This window comes from Pseudophryne corroboree, chromosome 7, assembly GCF_028390025.1.
Source record: "Pseudophryne corroboree isolate aPseCor3 chromosome 7, aPseCor3.hap2, whole genome shotgun sequence".
In the NCBI taxonomy this organism is placed as follows: domain Eukaryota; kingdom Metazoa; phylum Chordata; class Amphibia; order Anura; family Myobatrachidae; genus Pseudophryne; species Pseudophryne corroboree.
The window spans coordinates 280,988,415-281,016,079 of NC_086450.1; the positions used below are offsets into that span (position 1 = coordinate 280,988,415).

Sequence of the window (27,665 nt, forward strand, 5' to 3'; positions counted from 1 at the left end):
TGCGGGACGCCATCATGTCTATCTGGGGCAGGCCCCACTGGCTTGCAATCTGTGTGAAGACTTCCTGATGAAGTCCCCACTCTCCCGGATGCAGGTCGTGCCTGCTGAGGAAGTCTGCTTCCCAGTTGTCCACTCCCGGAATGAACACTGCTGATAGGGCGCTTACATGGTTTTCCGCCCAGCGTAGAATCTTTGTGGCTTCCGCCATTGCCACTCTGCTCTTTGTGCCGCCCTGGCGGTTTACATGAGCTACTGCGGTGATGTTGCCTGACTGGATCAGAACTGGTAAGTCGCGAAGCAAAGTCTCCGCTTGACGAAGGGCGTTGAATATGGCCCTTAGCTCCAGGACGTTGATGTGAAGACAAGTCTCCTGACTTGACCAAAGACCCTGGAAGTTCCTTCCTTGTGTGACTGCACCCCAAGCTCGGAGGCTCGCGTCCGTGGTCACCAGGACCCAGTCCTGAATGCCGAATCTGCGGCCCTCTAGAAGGTGAGCACTCTGCAGCCACCACAGGAGAGACACCCTGGCCCTGGGGGACAGGGTGATCAACCGATGCATTTGTAGATGTGACCCGGACCATATGTCCAGTAGGTCCCATTGGAAGGTCCGTGCATGGAACCTGCCGAATGGAATGGCCTCGTAAGATGCCACCATCTTTCCCAGGACTCGCGTGCAGTGATGCACTGACACCTGTTTTGGTTTCAATAGGTTCCTGACCAAAGTCACGAGTTCTTGAGCCTTTTCTATCGGCAGATACACCCTTTTCTGGTCCGTATCCAGAATCATGCCCAAGAAGGGTAGACGAGTCGTAGGAACCAGCTGCGACTTCGGGATATTGAGAATCCAGCCGTGTTGCTGTAACACCTTCAGTGAAAGGGACACGCTGTTCAGTAATTGTTCTCTTGATCTCGCTTTTATGAGGAGATCGTCCAAGTACGGGATAATTGTGACACCTTGCTTGCGCAGGAGCACCATCATTTCCGCGGGTCTGGGACTCCGGGTCGACAAAAAAAAAGGTAGACACACCTTAGGTCGACGCCAATTGGTCGACACACCTTAGGTCGACATGGACAAAAGGTCAACAGGAACAAGGTCGACATGGAAAAAGGTCGACATGAGTTTTTAACATTTTTTTGGTGTCGTTTTCTTCGTAGAGTGACGGGGAACCCCAATTAGTGCACCGCGGCCCCTCGCATGGCTCGCTTCGCTCGCCATGCTTCGGGCATGGTGCCTTCGCTCCGCTACCGCTTCGCTCGGCACAGATTACCGTTCCAATCGTAGTCCACGTGGATTGTTAAGTATGAACAGGTTCCAAAAAAGAAAAAAATCATGAAAAACTAATGTCGACCTCTTTCCATGTCGACCTTGTTCATGTCGACCTTTTGTCCATGTCGACCTAAGGTGTGTCGACCAATTGACGTCGACCTAAGGTGTGTCGACCTTTTTGTTGTCGACCTGGAGTCCAGATACCCATTTCCGCCATTACCTTGGTGAAAATTCTCGGGGCCGTGGAAAGCCCAAACGGCAACGTCTGAAATTGGTAATGACAATCCTGTACCGCAAATCTCAGGTACGCCTGATGAGGTGGATATATGGGAACATGAAGGTATGCATCCTTTATGTCCAGAGATACCATAAAATCTCCCCCTTCCAGGCTGGCGATGACCGCCCTGAGCGATTCCATCTTGAATTTGAACCTTTTCAAGTATAGGTTCAGGGATTTTTAATTTAAAATGGGTCTGACCGAACCGTCCGGTTTCGGGACCACAAACACTGTTGAGTAATATCCCCTGCCCTGTTGAAGCAGGGGAACCTTGACCACCACCTGTTGAAGATACAATTTGTCGATTGCATTTAACACTATCTCCCGTTCTTGAGGAGACGTTGGCAGAGACGATTTGAAAAACCGGCGAGGAGGCACCTCTTCGAATTCCAGTTTGTAACCTAGGGAAACAATTTCTATTGCCCAGGGATCCACCTGTGAGTGGGCCCAGATGTGGCTGAAAATTCGAAGACGTGCCCCCACTGGGGCGGACTCCCTTAGTGGAGCCCCAGCGTCATGCGGTGGATTTTGCAGAGGCTGGGGAGGACTTCTGTTCCTGGGAACTAGCTGTGTTGTGCAGCTTTTTCCCTCTGCCCTTACCTCTGGCAAGAAAGGACGATCCACAGCCTTTCTTGTTTCTATTTGATCGAAAGGACTGCATTTGATAATGCGGTGCTTTATTAGGTTGTGAGGGAATATAAGGTAAAAAATTAGATTTGCCTGCCGTAGCAGTGGAGACCAGGTCCGAGAGACCTTCCCCAAACAATTCCTCACCCGTGTAAGGTAAAATCTCCATATGCCTTTTTGAGTCGGCATCACCTGTCCATTGTCGGGTCCAAAGGACTCTTCTAGCCGAAATCGACATAGCGTTGATTCTCGAACCCAATAGACCAATGTCTCTTTGTGCATCTCTCATATATAAGACAGCATCTTTTATATGTCCTAGGGTCAATAGGATGGTATCCTTATCCAGGGTATCAATTTCCGCTGATAAGGTATCTGTCCATGCTGCTACAGCACTACACACCCATGCCGACGCAATAGCCGGTCTGAGTAAGGTACCTGAATGTGTATAAATGGACTTCAGGGTAACCTCCTGCTTGCGATCAGCAGGATCCCTGAGGGTAGCCGTATCTTGGGAAGGCAGCGCTACCTTTTTGGATAAGCGTGTCAAAGCTTTGTCCACCCTAGGGGATGATTCCCACCGTATCCTGTCCGTTGGCGGGAAAGGATACGCCATAAGAATCCTTTTGGGAATCTGCAGTTTCTTGTCTGGAGATTCCCAAGCTTTTTCACATAACTCGTTCAGCTCATGTGAGGGGGGAAAATTTATCTCAGTTTTCTTTCCCTTATACATGTGTACCCGCGTGTCAGGTACAGGGGGTTCCTCTGTGATATGCAAAACATCTTTGATTGCAATAATCATACATCGAATACATTTAGCCACCTTTGGCTGTAATTTTGCATCATCATATTCGACACTGGAGTCAGAATCCGTGTCGGTATCCGTGTCAACTATTTGGGATAGTGGGCGCTTTTGGGACCCCGAAGGTCCCCGCGACATAGGTACAGGCATGGGTTGACTCCCTGACTGTTCCCTAGCTTCAGCTTTATCCAATCTTTTGTGCAATAAATTTACATTGGCACTTAAAACATTCCACATATTCATCCAGTCAGGTGTCGGCGCCGTCGACACCACATTCATTTGCTCTCCCCCCCCCCCTCGAAAAGCCTTCTACCTCAGACATGTCGACACACACGTACCGACACACCACACACTCAGGGAACCCTCTTATCTGAGGACAGTTCCCCCACAAGGCCCTTAAGAAAGACAGAGAGAGAGTATGCCAGCACACACCCAGCGCTATAGTAACCCAGGCAAAAACACAATATTTATGTTTACCCAGATAGCGCTTTTATACTCAATTCACCAATTATGTGCCACCCCCCCCCCTCTACTTTAAAGCCCTCTTGTCACCGTGATCTAAGCAGGGGAGAGTCCGGGGAGCTTCCTCTCAGCGGTGCTGTGGAGAAAAAATGGCGCTGGTGAGTGGTGAGGGAGAAGCTCCGCCCCCTCGGCGGCGGGCTTCTGTTCCGCTCTAAAATACAAAACTTTGGCAGAGGCTCGTAGGTATATACAGTGGCCGGCTGTATATACCCATCTTTTGCCAGGAGAGGTTTATTTGCTGCCCAGGGCGCCCCCCCCCCCGCGCCCTGCACCCTTACAGTGACACAGTATGTGAGGTGAATGGGAGCAATGGCGCACAGCTGCAGTGCGTTACCTCAGTGAAGAACAGTGAAGTCTTCTGCCGCTTCTGATGTCTTCTAACTTCTCATACTCACGTGGCTTCTACCTTCAGGCTCTGTGAGGAGGACGGCGGCGCGGCTCTGGGACAGACGGCGAGGATGAGACCTGCGTACCGATCCCTCTGGAGCTAATGGTGTCAAGTAGCCTAAGAAGCAGAGCCTTTCAACTCACCGAAGTAGGTCTGCTTCTCTCCCCTCAGTCCCACGATGCAGGTAGTCTGTTGCCAGCAGGCTCCCTGAAAATAAAAAACCTAACAAAATACTTTCTGTCAGAAACTCAGGAGAGCCTCTGAAAAGCAACCAGTCTCCTCTGGGCACAGTAATCAACTGAGGGAGGAGCCAGTGCACACCCAAATCCTAAAGTCTTTCTTAAAGTGCCCATGTCTCCTGCGGAGCTCGTCTATCCCCATGGTCCTTACGGAGTCCCCAGCATCCTCTAGGACGTAAGAGAAAAAGGTACTACCACCTATATGCGCTATCCAACACAATACATAAATGATACAGTAGGTAATGTACAAACAATGTATTATCAATGATGAATGTCCCAAAATTCTGTAAGATGGACCAAGGGAAATGTTCTATGAAAGTGAGAGAGAACTTCCACTGGGTACACACCGTATTCACTATGACGAGGGATGTTCAATGTTCTTGAGAGTTTCTATTTCAGTCAAATGTTCGTTTAGTGGAGGTCAGTAGATGGGGGCTCTTCCAGCGAAGTAACAGCAGCAGCACCGCCTCCCTCTCTCCTCCCTCCTCACACACGTGCACGGCCCCTGCTGTAACAGATCCTCTCGTAGAGGAAGAGGCCAGGGATCTCCTATGAGCAATTCCTGAAGATCTGGAAGCCCTTCTTGGCCAGTCTGGAACAATGAGGATTGACTGAACTCTTGTTCTTCTTATGATCTTTATCACTTTTGGAATGAGTGGAATCGGAGGGAACACACATACCGACTGAAACACCCACGGTGTCACTAGGGCGTCCACTGCTATTGCTTGAGGGTCCCTCGACCTGGAACAATATCTCGGAAGTTTCTTGTTGAGGCGAGACGCCATCATGTCTATTTGAGGAATTCCCCAACAACTTGTCACTTTTGCAAAGACCTCTTGATGAAGACCCCACTTTCCTGGATAGAGATCGTGTCTGCTGAGGAAATCTGCTTCCCAGTTGTCTACACCCGGAAAGAAGACTGCTGACAGAGCGCTTACATGCCTTTCCGCCCAGCGGAAAACTTCTGTGGCTTCTGCCATTGCCGCTCTGCTCTTCGTTCCGCCCTGGCGGTATATGTACGCCACTGCTGTTATGTTGTCCGACTGAATCAAGACGGGCAGATCGCGAAGAAGACGCTCCGCTTGTAGAAGGCCGTTGTAAATGGCCCTTAACTCCAGAATGTTTATGTGTAGACAAGCTTCCTGGCTTGACCATTTTCCCTGGAAATTTTCCCCCTGTGTGACTGCACCCCTGCCTCGGAGACTCGCATCCGTGGTCACCAGGATCCAGTCCTGGATCCCGAATCTGCGTCCCTCTAGGAGGTGAGAGCTGTGCAGCCACCACAGGAGTGAGACCCTGGTTTTGGAAGACAGGATCATCTGTCGGTGCATGTGCAGACGGGATACGGACCATTTGTCCAACAGGTCCCACTGAAACACTCTGGCATGGAATCTGCCAAGCTGAATGGCCTCGTAGGCCGCCACCATGTTCCCTAGCAACCGAGTGCATTGATGAATCGACACTCTTGCTGGCTTCAGAATCTGTTTGACCAGGTTCTGAATTTCCAGAGCCTTTTTCACTGGAAGAAAAACTCTCTGTAATTCGGTGTCCAGAATCATACCCAAGAACGACAGTCTTATCGTCGGAACCAACTGTGATTTTGGCAAGTTTAGGAGCCAACCATGTTGTTGCAGAATTGTCAGGGAGAGCGTCACGCTCTGCAGTAATTGTTCCTTGGACCTTGCTTTTATCAGGAGATCGTCCAAGTACGGGATAATTGTGACTCCTTGCTTGCGCAGGAGAACCATCATTTCCGCCATAACTTTGGTAAAAACCCTCGGAGCCGTGGACAGACCAAATGGCAATGTCTGAAATTGGTAATGACAATCCTGAACGGCAAACCTCCAGACTGGTGATCACTGCTCAGAGATACTCCATCCTGAATTTGAATTTTTTTAGATAGAAATTGAGGGATTTTAAGTTCAGAATAGGTCTGACGAGCCGTCCGGCTTCGGGACCACGAACAGGCTCGAATAAAAGCCTTCTCCCTGTTGTGACGGGGGCACCGTGACAATGACTTTATTTTGACATCGTTTTTGTATAGCACCGCATACCACCTCCCTGTCCGGAAGAGAAACTGGTAAGGCTGATTTGAAAAATCGTCGAGGGGGCACGTCTTGAAATTCCAGCTTGTACCCTTGGGACACTATTTCTAATACCCATGGGTCTAGGGTCGAACGAACCCAGAAATGACTGAAGAGCCGGAGATGTGCCCCCACTGGTGCGGACTCCCGCAGAGGAGTCCCAGTGTCATGCGGTGGATTTGGTAGAAGCCGGAGAGGACTTCTGCTCTTGGGAACCTGCCACAGCCAGTGACCTTTTTCCCTTTCCTCTTCCTCTAGAAGCAAGGAAGGAAGACCCTCGTCCTTTTTTGTATTTATTGGGCCGAAAGGACTGCATCTGATAGTGGTGCGTTTTCTTTTGTTTTGCAGGAACATAAGGTAAAAAGGATGATTTACCCGCGATAGCCATAGATACCAGGTCAGCGAGGCCATCACCAAACAAGACACCACCTTTATACGGCAGAGACTCCATAGCCTTCTTAGAGTCAGCATCAGCATTCTATTGATGAATCCACAATGCTCTCCTAGCTGAGACTGCCATGGCATTGGCCCTTGATCCCAAAAGGCCAATGTCCCTCGCAGCTTCCTTAAGGTAGGCTGCAGCATCCCTGATATGACCCAGAGTCAAAAGAATGTTATCCCTATCCAGGGTATCAAACTCAGATGACAAGTTATCTGCCCACTTTTCAATAGCGCTACTCACCCACGCTGAAGCAACGGTAGGTCTGAGTAGCGTAACTATAGTGACATAAATGGATTTCAATGTATTTTCCTGCTTACGATCCGCAGGTTCTTTTAGGGCCGCCGTGTCAGGAGACGGAAGCGCCACCTTTTTGGACACCCGTGACAGAGCTTTGTCCACAGTGGGGGGTGACTCACACTTTTCTCTATACCCAGAGGGGAACGGATATGCCACCGGAATTCTCTTGGGAATCTGAAACTTCTTGTCAGGATTTTCCCAAACCTTTTCAAAAAGAGCATTCAGTTCATGAGAGGGAGGAAACGTTACCTCAGGTTTCTTTTCCTTAAACATACAGGCCCTTGTATCAGGAATAGCAGGGTCCTCCGTGATATGTAACACGTCTTTTATCGCCACAATCGTGTACTGAATGCTCTTAGCCAGTTTTGGATTTAATCTGGTATCACTATAGTCGACACTGGAGTCAGAGTCCGTGTCGGTATCTGTATCTGTAATCTGGGTAAATGAACGCTTTTGTGACCCCGAGGGGGTCTGAACCTAGGACAACACATCCTCTACGGATTTTTTCCATGCCTGGTTTTGAGACTCAGATTTATCCAATCTTTTATTCAACCGAGCCACATTCGCATTCAAAGCACTCAAATCATTTACCCAATCAGGAGTCGGCGGTGCCGACAGGGTCACTCCCGCAGCCGTTACTTTCCCTAATCCAGTCTCCTCCTGGGAAGAGCACTCTGCCTCAGACATGTCGACACACGTGCACAGACACTCACAAACACACTGGGCATATAGGGGACATACCCACAGTAAAGCCTGTCAGAGAAACACAGAGGGAGTTTGCCAGCTCACAACCCAGCACTTATCCCGGTTCTGAACACTTTTATATAAAGCCCCAGACCTGCTAGCAGTTTTATATTACATTAAATAGCACCAAATATACTGTGCCCCACCCTGTTTAGCACCCTGTTACTTGTACAGCAGTGGAGAGGAAGGCCAGCGTCTCTGCAGCTCTGTGGAGAGAAAATGGCGCTGGTGAGAGCTGTGAGGGCTAAGCCACGCCCCCTCAATGGCGAGCTTCAGCCCCGCTATTTTATCAAATATTTATACTGGCGGGGGACCGGATTCAGTGAAACCACTTTTGCCAGGTCATATTGAGGATTTACATGCTGCCCAGGGCGAACCCCCCCCCCCCCCCCCCCCCCGCGCGCCCTGCACACTGTAGTGCCGCTGTGTGTGGGAGCATGGCGCGCAGCATGGCCGCTGTGTGGTACCTCAAAGCCGTCACTGAAGTCTTCTGATTTTCTTCTACTCACCCGTCGTCTGGCTCTGCAAGGGGGGTAACGGCGGGCTCCGGGAACGAGCATTTAGGCATACCTAGCATTCAGACCCTCAGGAGCTAATGATGTCCTGTAGCCTAAGAAGCAGAGCCTTGAAACTCACAGAAGTAGGCCTGCTTCTCTCCCCTAAGTCCCACGATGCAGGGAGACTGTTGCCAGCAGTTCTCCCTGAAAATAATAAACCTAACATAAGTCTTTTTCTGAGAAACTCTGGAGAGCTCCCCAGTGTGCAACCAGTCTCACTGGGCACAGATTCTAAACTGGAGTCTGGAGGAGGGGCATAGGGGGAGGAGCCAGTTCACACCCCTTTTAAAGTCTTAAAGTGCCCATGTCTCCTGCGGATCCCGTCTATACCCCCATGGTTCTTGAAGTGTCCCCAGCATCCTCTAGGACGTAAGGAGAAAGTTGCTGGCTGCGATCAACTCGGAATGACCACCTTAGCCTAGAGTGAACATCCACCCCCTTCTCCCTGATCTACCTCTATAAGCATTAGGAGTTGTAAGCACCAGATGCAAATGGCACATGAATGGTAGCAGAAGTATTTTATGAAAATGTGTATTGAACACAAACGTCCCGCTCTACATCACGCTTCCAATTCCCCTTAAATAGAAAAAAATAAATCCACTGAAAAATAGAATACCTAAAAATAACTAATTAAATGAATGGTATTAAAAAAGGTTTTTCTTTAAAAGTGTTTTTTTAATTGAAATAATTTATTTGCAGTTTATACAGCAGGTGTCTCAATCCAAAACAGCCATCAGGCATCCAGATGTAATGATCAAAGAGAACAAGGTCTCGGTTTAATTCAGAACCTTTGGCAATAACCCGTAACACCACACAGAGCTAAGCTTTCTATAATTCATAGCGGATGGGGCATTTAAAAAAAATTATATATAATTTTTGCTGATAAAATATTAGTACAAACTATGATTACTAGTCTAAAACATTACCCTTTGAATCAGTTAATGGATGTACAGTAATTAGAACTCTGAAGGAGCAGCTCACTTGCTTTTCTCTATATTTTATTTTAAATTAAATAAGAGAAGGTAAAAAGATCCCCCCGCAATCAGCCAGACCTCTGCACATGCTCACCCCAGAGTAGCCCGCAATTCCATTCCCATGGTGCAGGTATTGCAAATGCAAACACCCCTTTGCTGCCTATGTCCCCCATTTAGATGTAAGTGGCGATGTGGCTGAGATCAGGTAATTGCAGAGATGCGTATGTCCGCCTCAGGAGCGTGAGCAGTGCAGAACAAAACGCAGCACCCTGAGTCAGTCCCTTAATCTTCCACAATAAAGATGTAGTGATCTGCAATACTAATAGATATTAGTTTAATGACCACCCATGGCATTAATGTATCTGATCATTCTTTACCAAGCTGTTTTTTGTTCCAATGACTCTATTGTTAAAAATAAAATAGGTCGCTTCAGATTTCCAAAAACCAAACCTGAAAACTGAATGTCTAGCTGGCAACAAGTGTGCATTCAGGAAACAGGATAGATAAAAAGAACTAAACAGAGATTATACCTTATACAATGTATCATTTGCTATTAATGTAATATAATAATATAATAACACTTTTCTTCTTACTGGAGGAAAGTTAAGGGGGTACTCACGGAGTGATCGCTGCTTAAAATCTCAGCAATCTCACTAGATTGCTTAGATTTTAAGAATGATCGCTCGGTGTGTACCCCTCACAGCGATAGCAATGCGCAGCCCCGCGCATCGCTATCGCTGGTGCTAGATTGGCCTGCATGCAGGCCAATCTAGCAGGTCGCTCACTTCACCCGCTGGGTGAAATGAGCGCCCCCCACCCCCCGTCTTCCCCCGCACGCTCAGCACACATCGCGCTGTGCTGGGCGATGGGAGAGATGTGTGCTGAGCGGTTCGCTCAGCACACATCTCTCCCACATCGGCCCGTGAGTACTGGCCTTTAGAATTTAGTACCAGGTACTTTTCAGTAATGATATAGTATTTCAATACAATATATGCACACCCTGCACCAGAGCCGGCCCTAACCAATATGATGCCCTAGGCAAGATTTTGGCTGGTGCCCCCTAACACCACCGTTGGTTCTGCCTCTGACCTTGCACCTCTTTCCCAGCACCATCACCCCTCACCCATAGCAGTCCTTGTACCCCCTATATTTTAAATAGGAACAGTTCGCACATTTGACACACAGCCCAAAAAGGGGCATCTTCTTGCTGGGAAGGGGCATGGCCACACAATAGTAACCCCAATTCCAATTACGCCACACAGTACTGCAACTTTATTCACATTTTATCTTGCGATAGTGTCCATAATTCATATTACATCCCACAGTAGTATCACTTTACCTTATAAACGTTACTCCTCACAGTAGAGCCCCTTATTCACATTACATCACACTGAATTGCTCCTTATTCACATTACACCACACCTTATTACTCTTTATTCACATTAGACGACACAGTAGTGCCCTTTCAATATGCAACGCCACGGCACCTTATACACATAATGCCACAATTCCACACAGTAATGCCCCTTACACATATGAGACACATTAATGTCCTTATAAACATAATGCACCTTACACATTATGACAACCTTTATTAATGCCCTTTTACACATAATGTCCCTTACACATATGCCGCACATTATTAATGCCCTTATACACATAATGACACACAGTGCCCCCTACACATTTGCTGCACATTATTAGTGCCCCTATACACATAATGACACACATACAGTAGTACCCTGTTACACATATGCCGCACATTATTAATGCCCTTATACACATAATGACACACATAGTGGCCCTTTACACATATGTTGCACATTATTAATGCATTTTTACATGACACACATAATGCTCCTTACACATATTCCGAACACTACTGCACAACCAACCCACTCACATGCACACAGCACTGCCACTAACACTGTGACCTCTGCCTCTGCTTGGATACAGATGTGTCCTCACAAATCTTGCATCAATGCTAACGTCGGGCACCTTATTTGCATTGCTATGTGGCTAGGATGCACAAGCAGCTTCTGCTGATTAAACTGATAAGCAGCATGCCTATATACTGTGTGAGACTGTGGCTGTATCTGCATATGAAATGCTACATACAGAATATAGGCATGCCGCATATCATTTTAATCAGCAGAAGCTGCTGATGCCCCTAGGCATATCAAATGCCCTAGGCAATTGCCTAGTTTGCCTATGGCCGGCTCTGCCCTGCACCCATGAATCTGCTGCCCATATACATTCCCTGGAGACAGAACAACCCTGCTCTTTTCGTTTGCTTGTGCTATTCTTGGTGATGAGTGAATGCACAAAATACATTCGGTGCACAATCAGACTGTGAGGCGCCCATATGCTGTAAGTTTGTAGCTGAAAAGCCAAGTTTTCTATTATTATCAGATGGGCGAGACCAGAATTATGACAATGCTTTGTAGACAATACTGATATAAAGCATTTTCCTGATCCTAACTTGCAATTCTTAGAACAGATTACTGTGTATTCTCTGACCACAACTTACTCGTCTGCAATCTCTATGAAGATTTTTTGCTTTGTCTGCATCAGTGTCGTTCGGTAAAGCTTGGTAGCCATCTCTATGAGATGATCGCTGCTGAAGAGAAAGTCCCCCTTTCCAGCTGCTGTAGAGCCCTGGATATAAAAAGAAATGAAATATCAACATCACAGAGCTATTAATTAGGGACAGATTATTATTATTATGCAAGTATCAAACATTCAAATTCTCATGAGTTAATATGGAAGGCTACCCAGGAGATATGCTGCGCCAGCTCTTTCAAAACCGGAGAAATCCCCAGTTGCCTGCAAGGTTACAGAAACCAGACTTCTGTGTTACATAATGTGACCCAGTAACCCAGCTCTTGCCAGGAGAATACTGTGCCTCGCATCTCATCAAACGCTATAGCTCTCTGCACTCTCTCTATGGCACACACACAATGACGTAATGGATGAAACTGAGGAGAGATGCATTCAAAAATAGGGGCCCATGTAAAAGCGATAATGATACATATTTCACATCACTTATCCTGGTGATAAAAAAATTACTTCATCATGCAGCTTATTGGAAAATCTCACAAGAGGCAGAACACGTTACATTTCACCTTACTGCTAATTCCAGACAGCACCTGAATGCACGGAAACTGGGACCCAGATTTGGACTTTCACCTCCACTAATTTAAAAGGATGAATGAATGAAGGAAATATTTCTAAATGTATAAAAAAACCACATGCATAAACACATTTTGTATGCGTGTGTGCTCACACACACACACACACACACACACACACACACACACACACACACACACACACACACACGGCTGGGGGGAGGTTTTTCAAACAATGAAATAGTAAAACATTACGTAAAAATCCACAGATTGTAAACTTGCGATCAGGGCCTTCCTACCTCTATGACTGTTTGTAATTACCCAGTTTGTCTTATTGTGTTCAGTTGTAAAAGCACAACGGAATTTGCTGCGCTATATAAGAAACTGTTAATAATTAAATAAAATAAATAAAATATGGCATTAAATGGCAAAGTGCAATGGAAATAAAAAAATAAAAAATAAAATACACAACATTGGTTCAGAACCCCTAGTTTTTTAATTTGCTTCACTTGGCAAATAATTGCATGTAATTTTTGCAAAGTGTAGAATGATGGGTTAAAAGATGTGGGACAGGTATATAGCATGTGGTATGGGTGGGATAAGTGTTTTTAACATTGTAGGTGGGAGTTGCATGTGTTTTAAAAAAAAATGGCTTAAAATGACTCAAACATCAATTCAAAATGCGTTTTTATACACTCCTAGTTAACTACAGTATTTAATTGCAGAAAAAACTTGCTATTCTTTTACACATTTGTTACAAATAGAAAAATCTGCCATTGGATAGCTTTTAATAGTCCAGATATTTTGCCTTTGGTCAGTAATAGAGACCTTTATGGTCTCCAATATTGATTTGAAGTTTTTATGGTAAAGGCTGATTTAATTTTTCAACATAATGAATGCTGCTAGTAACAGCAAAAATGAGCGTGCAAATAGGGTCGGTGCTAGGGTGTTCGGCGCCCACCTGCAAACTTCAAATTCGCGCCCTCCCATATTTCACAGGGACAGCGTGTGCTGAAGGAACAGTGATTGACAGGCATTGCTTCCGCGTGGTGCACTGACATTAACCAGTTAGATGTGAATATGTTCCGTACTTAAACATACACAGGTATACAAGGGGATTGGTGGGATCAAAGAGAAAATGAATCCTGTTTAAGGAAGTCCTTTCTAATCACATATTACAGTCACTGAATGGTTTCATAACCTAGGCTAGTATAAATCACAATTAGTATTCTGTCAGGAACCATACACGTAAATCGTGTGCGGTATCTCTGCATATGGAGGATAGGACCCCGGGATAAAAGTGTCGGGATAGTACTGTATGGCCAGGTGCAGGGGAAGTGGTTGTCTGTGCGCCAACACTGATGGCTGGCTGGCTGGCTGGCAGGGAGACAGATTCAATTAAAGCTACAACAATTGCAGATTGGCACATACACATTGTCTCCTACTTATTAGTAAATGGTCCCAAAGACTACTATCTTGCTACTTCAAGACTTAGAGGTCTATTTATTAACATTATTTTTACTAAAAGAATGTGAAAAAGGGTGTCACATTATTTTAGTATCACCTGAATGTATTAAAGGGCATTTGGAGCAGTTTTAATGAAAAACTGCTCCAAACCCTTTATTCACTTTTTTTTTTAGTAAGCCACATCACATTCCCCATACTTATAATGAAAAATGTGATGTGGCCAAATTTACTAAAAATAAAAATGTGAAAAAATACCGCAGTGTGCCCTGTCATAATCTCGCCAGCTCAGTGAGATCACAGGGCAGCACTGTGATAGGCAGGCATGTGCCCAGCTTTCTCTGCCCCTGAGTGGGACTCGGCAGTGTGATCCGCTACGTGTGTCCGATGGACACACAAGCTGATCAGAGTGTAAAAAAGAAAAAAAAAGTAAAAAATACCCCCAAAACCATACTCATCTGTCCAGGGAGCAAGTGTCTGCTGCTCCGGTGAGCGCTGCCGGGCGCCGGGTCCCCCATGTGCTGCAATGTGACCATGGTGCAGTAAAGTGACGCCGCAAAGCGGCAGCACACTTTACAGCAGCGGGAGTCACCGCAGCACACAGGACCCGGCGCCCAGCAGAAGCATGGCGGACCGGCTCCCTGGACTGGCGAGTATATTGATTTGCCGGGGGTGGGGGGGGGTGCAGGGTAGTCATGACGGGGGTCGACCGGGCGGAGATGGTAGCGGCAATGTCAGCGGGGACGGCGCATGCGCAGCAGGACATCAGGGTGTTTTTTACAAAAAATACCCAGATGATGCTGCGGAGTGTCATCGCAGGGACAAAGCTTGACCGCAGGCTCTGTCCCTGCATGCGATAATTGATACATCCCTGCAATGTAATCAATTATTGCAGTGCGAGTTTGGGCGATTTTATCACCTGTCATCCGTATCCTGGATGCGGATGGTGATAAATAGGCCAGTATGTGCTCATGGCTTTTAGCTATAATCCTTGCCTATACAATGCCTATGCCTATAGTGATGACTTACCTGCTCCAGGCACCTGCAGTGGCGTTTCCCGGGTCGTGTTATTGTGAGATCTGGCACAGACATCTGACAGAGTGGCGGTTTTGGAGAGTACTATGACTGCAGGATTTGCAGCAGCCTCCCGTGTAGCTCCACCAACTTAGGTCCCATCTAGCTCCGGCCCTCAGCTCCGCATAGCCCGCCCCCTTTTCGGACAAACACAGCCGCTGTCAAAGGGGGGGGGGGGGGGGGGCTGCAAGCTGCCGGCGCTGCTGCCTGTCAGTGTGACAGGCACAGCAGCTGGCAGCAGAAGCAGGTGGACAGGGCGGCTCAGCACAGGGGTGCAAAGCAGGGATCGCCTCTTCTGCCTGGCGCCTACCTGCTTTGCATCCCTTCGCTGAGCCGGGCCTGCGTGCAAGTTTAAAAAAAAAAGATGATTAATTGGATGGTGTGAATAAGGAGCACACATAGCGGTGTTAATCAGAAATTGGGTGCAATAAGCATGTTAATTAATAGAGTAGCAACAACAACAAAAAATAAGGAAGACCGTTGACATTTGAGTCTGGGGTGAGATGGGGCTAAGTTGATGTGCCATTTTAGGAATTGTCATGCCGTTGCAATGGCACATTGCCAAAATCGTTGTTAATTGAATTGACCACTTTATGTAAAAGTAAAGTTTTATTTTGAAGCAAGTCTCATACTGCCACTTTCAGACACATGACCCAGGAATTTGCCAGGTCTAGCAAGCTAGAAAATTCCAGGTCTCAACTCCATGGCCCTGGTCGGGATCTGGGAATTAGTCCCGGGTTGTTTCCTTTCACAGATGCAGAATTCCTGGGATTATGCTCGTTCATGTACAGAAACCTGGGATATACACGTAGTTGCTGTGTTGCATTTGCATGGGCATACGTATCGTGGCAGGCTGCACTACACGCTGAGTTGTGACTGGTCTCAGCTGGCATTCTCCCATAGGAGTGAATGGGCGCGTGTGTGCGAACGCACATGTGCATTAATTCCCGGGCACACTAGTCGTGCTATCTGTGCAGTCGCAGCATAGATCAGAGTGGCTACATCTGTAGTTGCATGTGTGTAAGGGGTATAAGTGGCATTTTTGCTTAGCTGAATGTACAGGTTAGGAACATGATTCTATAGATATACATATACGCCACACATGTAAAAAAATATATATATCACTAGGTGTTGAATAAAAGTTGCTATCGCTTGGCGAGTACTTGCTTATAAGAGTCAGACCACTTAAAACCATAATATGATCATTTTGAAATTCAGATACATTTAGAGGCAGATTTCTTAACATTTTTTTTTAACTAAAAGAATGTTTTCCCACCCTTTTCACATTATTTTATTATCATTTGAATGTATTATAGGGCTTTTGGAGCAGTTTTCGTGAAAAACTGCTCCAGTCCCTTTAATTCACATTTTATTTAGTGACCCAGATCGCATGTCCCATACTTATAATGGGAAATGTGATCTGACCAAAAATACAAAAGAATTCTAATTAAAAAAATACCACAATGAGCCCTGTGATAATTACAGTACATCAGCTTCAGCTGGCGTAATCACAGGGCTCACTGCGGATTGTGTACATCTGCACAGCTTTCTCTGCCCCTACAAAACAAAACATACTCACCTACCGACGGTCTGGTGATCGGGGCTCCCTGCTGCTCCTGTTACCTCCGATGCAGTGAAGTGATGCTGCAAACAGGCAGCTCACTTAACAGCACTGGAGGTCACAGCGGCAGGGACCCCCAGTGACCGACAGCCATCCAGGAGCTCCAATCACCAATCCCCGGGTGTTAGCAATTCTAACCACCGGTGTGTGTGAGAGGGGGAGGGGAGGTAGTCGCGCCGGTGGGTCAACCTGGCAACAGTAGTGGCTATGTCGCGTGGAGTGGCATCGTAGGGACAGAACATGCTTGCTAGCTCTGTCCCTGCATGTGATAATTGATACATCCATGCAATGTAATCAATTTGCTGTGTGGATTGGGTCTATTTTATCACATTCCATCCGCATCCTAAAATGCGGATGGTGATATATCGGCCCCTCAATGTTTACATTCATAGTAATGGCCAGAAGGGGAGGCTTTGGTGTGAGTATAGAAAGCTAACATTCCTTGTTCTTATTTCAGAGTTAAGCTTGAGGCAGCCACAACAGCATTACTAATGTTTTGAAAGTCCACAGAAGATACATACATACACACAATATGCTTGTTATATATAAATATTACTAATTAAACATACCTCCTTGAGATGGACTGCAAAGAAACCGTCATTTTGGGAACTCATGCTCACTTTGGTAACATCTCCCAAGGGAACTTCCAGCTTGATCTGGCCTGACTTGTGGTCAGCGATAATGACATTACTTTTTGTCAACAAGAAAATCCTCGTTGCCCCCTGAGAATTAAAAGGAATGTTTAGCTAAACCTAGGCAACTCAACTATCCCACTAAAATGCATTTTTACCACCACTACGTGCAAGACATGGAAAATGTATATATTGATTTTGATCATATAAAACCACTTCCAGTTATTCGCATAAGTAAAATTCCTGCACCACTTTTTTTGTTTAAAGATACTTGACAACTTCTAAACTTTCTAAAAGAATTCAGAGATTTACAAAGAACTTAAACACAATAGTGAGAACATTGCTTTAGTTAGCTAATGACAGTTTAATTATTGAAAATATGTTTACTATTGTTGTAAGCAGCCATTCAGCTTGTGAACATGTGAATGACCACCTGTATCCAGGCTGTGCAGTGCACTGTGGTCACGTACAGTTCTGTAACTTGGTGTTCCTAGATTGGGACTGTCTAGCGCAGGCCTGGCCAACCTGTTGCTTTCCAGCTGTTGTGAAACTACATATCTCAGCATGCACTACCAGAGCTTTAGCTTTCCTTAACAGCAAAACTGTGGCAAGGCATGCTGGGACATGTTGTTTTCCAACAGCTGGAGAGCCACAGGTTTGGCCAGGTCTAGTCTAGTGTATCACAGTGTGTACACATACTGAATGCTTGCTGACAGGCAGAACAAGGAGCCCTTTGCTTTAGTATTTAGTATGTTAGGAAAACAAACTTAATTGGACCGAAGTAGGATAAACTAAAAGGTATATACTGTGCCAAATACTGGTAAACCATATACAAGATATTTTATGTTCTCTTTCAGGAAACAGTACAGTATGTACAAATGTAGGAGGTTTGTGTATCTTCCTTATGTCAGTTTCCTATTTTCTATAATATATATATATATATATAATAAGAATTTACTCACCGGTAATTCTATTTCTCATAGTCCGTAGTGGATGCTGGGGACTCCGTAAGGACCATGGGGATTAGCGGCTCCGCAGGAGACTGGGCACAACTATAAAGAAAGCTTTTAGACTACTGGTGTGCACTGGCTCCTCCCACTAAGACCCTCCTCCAGACTTCAGTTAGGATACTGTGCCCGGAAGAGCTGACACAATTAGGAAGGATTTTGAATCCCGGGTAAGACTCATACCAGCCACACCAATCACACCGTATAACTCGTGATACAATACCCAGTTAACAGCATGATAACAACTGAGCCTCTCAACAGATGGCTCAACAGTAACCCTTTAGTTAAGCAATAACTATATACAAGTATTGCAGACAATCCGCACTTGGGATGGGCGCCCAGCATCCACTACGGACTACGAGAAATAGAATTACCGGTGAGTAAATTCTTATTTTCTCTAACGTCCTAAGTGGATGCTGGGGACTCCGTAAGGACCATGGGGATTATACCAAAGCTCCCAAATGGGCGGGAGAGTGCGGATGACTCTGCAGCACCGAATGAGAGAACTCAAGGTCCTCCTCAGCCAGGGTATCAAATTTGTAGAATTTTGCAAACGTGTTTGCCCCTGACCAAGTTGCAGCTCGGCAAAGTTGAAGAGCCGAGACCCCTCGGGCAGCCGCCCAAGAAGAGCCCACTTTCCTCGTGGAATGGGCTTTTACTGATTTAGGATGCGGCAGTCCAGCCGCAGAATGTGCAAGCTGAATCGTGCTACAGATCCAGCGAGCAATAGTCTGCTTTGAAGCAGGTGCACCCAACTTGTTGGGCGCATACAGGATAAAGAGCGAGTCAGTCTTTCTGACTTCAGCTGTCCTGGAAACATACATTTTCTGGGCCCTGACTACATCCAACAACTTGGAAGCCTCCAAGTCATTTGTAGCCGCAGGCACCACGATAGGTTGGTTCAGATGAAAAGCTGATACCACTTTGGGGAGAAACTGGGGACGAGTCCTCAATTCTGCCCTATCCATATGGAAAATCAGATAAGGGCTTTTACATGACAAAGCCGCCAATTCTGAAACACGCCTGGCCGAAGCCAAAGCCAATAACATGACCACTTTCCACGTGAGATATTTCAAATCCACGGTTTTCAGTGGCTCAAACCAATGTGACTTTAGGAAATCCAACACCACGTTGAGATCCCAAGGTGCCACTGGAGGCACAAAAGGGGGCTGAATATGCAGCACTCCCTTAACAAAAGTCTGAACTTCAGGTAGTGAAGCCAATTCTCTCTGGAAGAAAATCGATAGAGCCGAAATCTGGACCTTAATGGAACCCAATTTTAGGCCCATAGTCACCCCTGACTGTAGGAAGTGCAGGAACCGGCCCAGCTGAAATTCTTCCGTTGGGGCCTTCCTGGCCTCACACCACGCAACATATTTTCGCCATATGCGGTGATAATGGTTTGCGGTTACTTCTTTCCTCGCTTTCATCAGCCTAGGAATGACTTCCTCCGGAATGCCCTTTACCTACAGGATCCGGTGTTCAACCGGCCATGCCGTCAAACGCAGCCGCGGTAAGTCTTGGAACAGACAGGGCCCCTGCTGCAGCAGGTCCTGTCTGAGCGGTAGAGGCCATGGGTCCTCTGACATAATTTCTTGAAGTTCCGGATACCACGCTCTTCTTGGCCAATCCGGAACAATGAGTATAGTTCTTACTCATCTTCTCCTTATTATCCTCAGTACCTTTGGTATGAGAGGAAGAGGAGGGAACACATAAACCGATCGGTACACCCACGGTGTTACCAGAGCGTCCACAGCTATCGCCTGCGGGTCTCTCGACCTGGCGCAATATTTTTCTAGCTTTTTGTTTAGGCGGGACGCCATCATGTCCACCTGTGGTTTTTCCCACTGGTTTACAATTTGAAAGACTTCTGGATGAAGTCCCCACTCTCCCGGGTGGAGGTCGTGCCTGCTGAGGAAGTCTGCTTCCCAGTTGTCCACTCCCGGAATGAACACTGCTGACAGTGCTAACACGTGATTTTCCGCCCATCGGAGAATCCTTGTGGCTTCTGCCATCGCCGTCCTGCTTCTCGTGCCGCCCTGTTGATTTACATGGGCGACCGCCGTGATGTTGTCTGACTGGATCAGTACCGGCTGGTTTTGAAGCAGGGGTTTTGCCTGACTTAGGGCATTGTAAATGGCCCTCAGTTCCAGAATATTTATGTGCAGGGAAGTCTCCTGACTTGACCATAGTCCTTGGAAGTTTCTTCCCTGTGTGACTGCTCCCCAGCCTCGAAGGCTGGCATCCGTGGTCACCAGGACCCAGTCCTGTATGCCGAATCTGCGGCCCTCTTGAAGATGAGCACTCTGCAGCCACCACAGCAGAGACACCCTTGTCCTCGGAGACAGGGTTATCAGACGATGCATCTGAAGATGCGATCCGGACCACTTGTCCAACAGGTCCCACTGAAAGGTTCTTGCATGAAACCTGCCGAATGGAATCGCTTCGTAGGAAGCTACCATTTTTCCCAGGATCCGCGTGCAGTGATGCACCGACACCTGTTTTGGTTTTAGGAGGCCTCTGACTAGAGATGACAGCTCCTTGGCCTTTTCCTCCGGGAGAAACACTTTTCTCTGTTCTGTGTCCAGAACCATCCCTAGGAACAGCAGGCGTGTCGTAGGGACCAGCTGTGACTTTGGAATGTTTAGAATCCAGCCGTGCTGTTGTAGCACTTTCCGAGATAGTGCTACCCCTACCAACAACTGCTCTCTGGACCTCGCCTTTATCAGGAGATCGTCCAAGTACGGGATAATTAAAACTCCCTTCTTTCGAAGGAGTATCATCATTTCCGCCATTACCTTGGTAAAGACCCTCGGAGCCGTGGAGAGACCGAACGGCAACGTCTGGAATTGGTAATGACAATCTTGTACCACAAACCTGAGGTACTCCTGGTGAGGATGGTAAATGGGGACATGTAGGTAAGCATCCTTGATGTCCAGCGATACCATGTAATCCCCCTCGTCCAGGCTTGCAATAACTGCCCTGAGCGATTCCATCTTGAACTTGAATTTTTTGATATATGTGTTCAAGGATTTCAAATTTAAAATGGGTCTCACCGAACCGTCCGGTTTCGGTACCACAAACATTGTGGAATAGTAACCCCTTCCTTGTTGAAATAGGGGCACCTTTACTATCACTTGTTGTGAATACAGCTTTTGAATTGCCTGTAACACTGCCTCCCTGCCTGAGGGAGTGGTTGGCAAGGCAGATTTGAGGAAACGGCGGGGGGGAGACGTCTCGAATTCCAGTTTGTACCACTGAGATACTACTTGAAGGATCCAGGGATCCACCCGTGAGCGAGCCCACTGATTGCTGAAATTTTTGAGACGGGCCCCCACCGTACCTGGCTCCGCCTGTGAAGCCCCAGCGTCATGCTGTGGACTTAGAGGAAGCGGGGGAGGACTTTTGCTCCTGGGAACTGGCTGTATGCTGCAGCTTCTTTCCCCTACCTCTGCCTCTGGGCAGAAAGGACGCGCCTTTAACCCGCTTGCCCCTATTGGGCCGAAAGGACTGTACCTGATAATACGGTGCTTTCTTTGGTTGTGAGGGAACATGGGGTAAAAATTTAGACTTCCCAGCTGTTGCTGTGGAAACGAGGTCCGAGAGACCATCCCCGAACAATTCCTCACCCTTATAAGGCAGAACTTCCATGTGTCGTTTGGAATCTGCATCACCTGTCCACTGCCGAGTCCATAACCCTCTCCTGGCAGAAATGGACATTGCACTAATTTTGGATGCCAGCCGGCAAATATCCCTCTGTGCATCCCTCATGTATAAAAGTGCGTCTTTTATATGCTCTACGTTTAGCAAAATAGTGTCCCTGTCTAGGGTATCTATATTTTCTGACAGGGAATCTGACCACGCAGCAGCAGCACTGCACATCCAGGCTGAAGCTATAGCCGATCTGCACAAGTGATGTTACCTCTCTATATACCATCATAGATCAGAAACAGGGTCTAGATGCAGTAAATCACTTTCTTTCATTGGACTCGACTTTGGACTCAAGACAAACCATCTTCATCTTGGAATGCATACAATTCATTCTACAACACAATAACTTTTGGTTTAATGACATCCATTACAGACAGACTACAGGCACAGCTATGGGGACTAGGTTTGCTCCAAGTTATGCCAACTTGTTCATGAGTAGGTGGGAGGACACCAATATCTGGTGTGGTCATGAATTTGGAGCAAACCTAGTCCTCTGGCGAAGATATATAGACGACATCATTTTCATTTGGCAAGGCACAGAAGAAAAATTACTAGAATTCCTGACATACATCAAAACAAATGACAATAATTTAGTATTTACCACAAACTATAGTCGATCCACAGTAAACTTCCTGGACATCAATGTATTTGTGGAGAATTGCAAAATATACACAAAGACATATCAGAAGAGCGTAGATGTCAACAGTTATATTCTGAATACTAGTGGACATCATCCCAATTGGTTACGAAGCATCCCACTAGGCCAATTTAAAAGACTGAGGAGAAACTGTACTAAACTTGAAGATTTTGAGCGACAAGCAGGGGAAATGAAAAACCAGTTTATAGAGAAAGGCTACAAGAGGGAGATACTTGAAAAAGATCTACAAATAGCCACAAAAGTCGAAAGAGACACCCTCCTGACTTACAAACACAAAGAGACATCAAGTGAAGACTTTAAGACAGTCTTCCTGACACAATTCAGTACCGATAACAGACAACTTGAAAAAATCCTGTCCAAACATTGGCACATCCTCCTAGAAGATAACCTTTTAGCTGACACCCTGTCCTCTAGGCCAAAAGTAGTCTATAGAAGAGCACCAGATTTAAAATCCAAACTCTCACATAGTCATCTCAGTAAGACAGAAGTGGTACAGACTACTTTAACAGGACAAAAACTAAGCAAGGGTTTTTTTCATTGTGGCTCTTGCAGTTACTGTAAAACACACGAAGTTAGCACCAAGAAAACCATTAGCTTTGAATCTAACATAACTGGAGAAAGGTTTGAAATACAAGAACATATCTCGTGTCAAAGCAAGGGAGTGATATACCTCATCGAATGCCCATGCCGACTACAGTATGTAGGCAGAACTGTAAGACCACTGAAAACTAGGATATCCGAACACATTAGGAATGTAAGGAAGGGACTAGAAACACACAACTTGTCCAATCACTTCAAAGAAACACATGAGAGGAACCCGGCGGGGATGAAAATCTTGGGGATCAAACTAGTGTCACCCAATTGGAGGGGAGGGGATTTTATTAAACAAATTAATAAAGAAGAGTTGAGGTGGATCTACACCCTAAAAACGCTGAAACCACGGGGCCTCAATCTAGACAATGAGGTGAGATCAGTAATCATGAACTAATATCGTACATGGATTTGCTTCATATTTGCTAAGCCATCAAGCCCCATTAGCGTACATTTTGGTGGGTTAAGCCATTAGAGCCTAGCAAATTTAATTTTACACCATGTAACCAATTTTGCAGTGAAATATACCAAAACACAGATAATTTTTCCGCATACAATAAGTTTTACTAATGGGTTAATAATTAATAATATATTAACATATTGTGTTTACATAACAAAAAAAATTTTCTCACTTTTTATCCCAATTAGGTTTTATTCATAATCTTCGGATTGTCCATAACCCCATTTATCAACTTTTAACCCACAAACCACAGACTGTCACTACCTCCAAATGTAGTAACAGAAAATTCTCACACAACTAATAAATTCACCAGAAACGAACTCTCATCATTTCCCAATATTCACTAATGATTCAGTCTCAAAAATCATTCTTTATGGTCGTTATACCTTTTACATATATAATTTTTGCTTGTTTTGTTTACTATTACTATTATTATTGTTTTTCTATATCCCATTCTTTCCTTGTATATTCTTTTTATTGTATGATTGTCTGTATAGTCGTTATATAACAAATCCCCATTATAATTCGAGAAACACGCCCCCTTTTCTATGACATAAGCAAGTATGGGCATAAATAGCCCACACTGAATATGGCACTCATAGACTCCCTGAGGAAGACCTAGAAAGGTCGACACGCGTAGGAGCTAACAGGACACCGTTTCAAACAGACTGCCTTAATCATATTCAACACAGCAGAGCTCTCTATTTCTGGACACATTCATCACCCACGGCGCTGAAGACTGCTGATGAACAGGAACAGGTCACGTGACCGCGAGGTGCAGGAAAGTGAAAGTGAAACCGGACGAAAAGCTGCAAGACTGACAAGGAAGCAAGGTGACAGCGGAAGTTGGGAATCGAGCACAGAAGAATAAGGTAAGGGCTCTGTAAGTGGGGAGGTGCACTGCGGACAGTCCCGCTCCGGGTCTCGAAGTCAGTGACACTTTTCCCCCCCAGAGACACGACCGCACTCCTCGGATCTGGCCGGCGGCAGACGCCTGTCTACACGGGCGCCTTCCGCAGCCGCAGACCGTGTCAGAGAGCGGCGAGTCCAGAGCCAAAAATTACCTATCTCCTGCAACTCATCCCTCCCGCATAGCCACCTGGGGTACCCCTTCATTTGCTAGCACCGTCAGAAGATCACCTCTCCCCCCCTGCCTCTCAAGACAGGATCAAGCTGCTGCAACAGACTTTTTGACCGTGACCCCCGTATATTACTGAACGAGCTCCTCTGGGACAGTGTTGTATATACCCCTCCACACATTGTGGTAGAAGTTTGAGCACAATTAAACGAGGTGGGACGCCACACTCTATTGTACTGGACTGCGGACCAAAGTATACATATGTATAGATTTCTTTCATATGCATATATATATACACTCTTTCATTAATGTATTAATTTCCTATTTTTTCACATCTTTTTCCACTTATTCTCTCTTTCTGTCATTTTGTTTTAGAAGAAATACACTTATTCTTCATATATACAGCGTATACTTGTCATTTAGTATTACAACCATTACCACCACATATTCAGGCGCAATTGTGTACCCTTATGTTATATATCTTTAAAGAGGTATTGGGTTTAACCTCCACCACAATTTTGCTGCCACAGCGTTTATCCACACAAGTAGAGCGCTGGATACAATTTGTTCAATATAACACCTGTGTGTGTATATATAGATTTCAGGATAGCCTCCTGCTTTCTATCAGCAGATTCCTTCAGGGCGGCCGTATCCGGAGACGGTAGTGCCACCTTCTTTGACAAGCGTGTGAGCGCTTTATCCACCCTAGGGGATGTTTCCCAGCGTGACCTATCCTCTGGCGGGAAAGGGTACGCCATTAGTAACCTCTTAGAAATTACCAGCTTTTTATCAGGGGAAGCCCACGCTTCTTCACACACTTCATTTAACTCTTCAGATGGAGGAAAAGCTACTGGTAGTTTTTTCTCTCCAAACATTATACCCTTTTTTGTGGTACCGGGGGTAACATCAGAAATGTGCAACACATTTTTCATTGCCTCAATCATGTAACGTGTGGCCCTACTGGAAGTTACATTAGTCTCCTCGTCGTCGACACTGGAGTCAGTATCCGTGTCGACATCTGTGTCAACCATCTGAGGTAGCGGGCGTTTTAGAGCCCCTGATGGCTTTTGAGACGCCTGGGCAGACACAGGCTGAGAAGCCGGCTGTCCCACATTTGGTATGTCGTCAAACCTTTTATGTAAGGAGTTGACACTATCACGTAATTCCTTCAACAGCACCATCCACTCAGGTGTCGACCCCGCAGGGGGTGACATCACATTTACAGGCATCAGCTCCGCCTCCACATAAGCCTCCTCATCAAACATGTCGACACAGCCGTACCGACACACCGCAAACACACAGGGAATGCTCTGACAGAGGACAGAACCCCACAAAGCCCTTTGGGAAGACAGAGAGAGAGTATGCCAGCACACACCAGAGCGCTATATAACACTGGGATCCCACTATCAATGAGTGTTTTCCCTTATAGCTGCTTTTTTATATATCTTATATATATATATATATATATATATATATATATATATATATATAATATCTATACTGCGCCTAAATTTAGTGCCCCCCCTCTCTTTTTTACCCTTCTGTAGTATTCAGACTGCAGGGGAGGGCCAGGGAGCTTACTTCCAGCGGAGCTGTGAGGGAAAAATGGCGCCAGTGTGCTGAGGGAGAAGCCCCGCCCCCTTTTCGGCGGACTTTCTCCCGCTTTTTCTGGAATACTGGCAGGGGTAATTTTACATCTATATAGCCTCTAGGACTATATATGATGTATATTTGCCAGCCAAGGTGTCATCTATTGCCCTCAGGGCGCCCCCCCCCCCCCCCCCCAGCGCCCTGCACCCATCAGTGACCGAAGTGTGAGGTGTACATGAGGAGCAATGGCGCACAGCTGCAGTGCTGTGCGCTACCTTGGTGAAGACCAAAGTCTTCTGCCGCCGATTTTCTGGACCTCTTCGTGCTTCTGGCTCTGTAAGGGGGACGGCGGCGCGGCTCCGGGAACGAACACCAAGGTCGGGTCCTGCGGTCGATCCCTCTGGAGCTAATGGTGTCCAGTAGCCTAAGAAGCCCAAACTACCACCTGTTAGGTAGGTTCGCTTCTTCTCCCCTTAGTCCCTCGCTGCAGTGAGTCTGTTGCCAGCAGATCTCACTGTAAAATAAAAAACCTAAATATACTTTCTTGCTAGGTGCTCAGGAGAGCCCCTAGCGTGCATCCAGCTCAGCCGGGCACAAGACTCTAACTGAAGTCTGGAGGAGGGTCTTAGTGGGAGGAGCCAGTGCACACCAGTAGTCTAAAAGCTTTCTTTATAGTTGTGCCCAGTCTCCTGCGGAGCCACTAATCCCCATGGTCCTTACGGAGTCCCCAGCATCCACTTAGGACGTTAGAGAAATATATATATATATATATATATATATATATATATACATATACACTGCTCAAAAAAATAAAGGGAACACTAAAATAACACATCCTAGATCTGAATGAATGAAATATTCTTATTAAATACTTTGTTCTTTACATAGTTGAATGTGCTGACAACAAAATCACACAAAAATTATCAATGGAAATCAAATTTATTAACCCATGGAGGTCTGGATTTGGAGTCACCCTCAAAATTAAAGTGGAAAAACACACTACAGGCTGATCCAAGTTTGATGTAATGTCCTTAAAACAAGTCAAAATGAGGCTCAGTAGTGTCTGTGGCCTCCACGTGCCTGTATGACCTCCCTACAATGCCTGGGCATGCTCCTGATGAGGTGGCGGATGGTCTCCTGAGGGATCTCCTCCCAGACCTGGACTAAAGCATCCGCCAACTCCTGGACAGTCTGTGGTGCAACGTGGCATTGGTGGATGGAGCGAGACATGATGTCCCAGATGTGCTCAATTGGATTCAGGTCTGGGAAACGGGCGGGCCAGTCCATAGCATCAATGCCTTCGTCTTGCAGGAACTGCTGACACATTCCAGCCACATGAGGTCTAGCATTGTCTTGCATTAGGAGGAACCCAGGGCCAACCGCACCAGCATATGGTCTCACAAGGGGTCTGAGGATCTCATCTCGGTACCT

The 27,665-nt window shown here is 46.2% G+C and overlaps 1 protein-coding gene and 1 long non-coding RNA gene across 7 annotated transcripts in view; one reads left to right on the top strand and one right to left on the bottom strand.

The window, feature by feature from the left end:
* The window catches only part of LOC134945098 (uncharacterized), a 224,914-nt gene that overhangs the window by 175,607 nt on the left and 21,642 nt on the right, over positions 1-27,665 (top strand). The window lies entirely within an intron of this gene.
* MYO1B (myosin IB) overlaps positions 1-27,665 on the bottom strand; it is a 518,726-nt gene that overhangs the window by 18,158 nt on the left and 472,903 nt on the right. For all 4 annotated transcript variants that reach the window (XM_063934156.1, XM_063934153.1, XM_063934155.1 and 1 more), the window contains 2 exons: positions 17,077-17,229; positions 11,748-11,875 (listed from right to left, as the gene is read on the bottom strand). In XM_063934156.1, the coding sequence (XP_063790226.1) occupies positions 11,748-11,875; positions 17,077-17,229 (281 nt within the window). The remainder of the gene's footprint in view (positions 1-11,747; positions 11,876-17,076; positions 17,230-27,665) is intronic.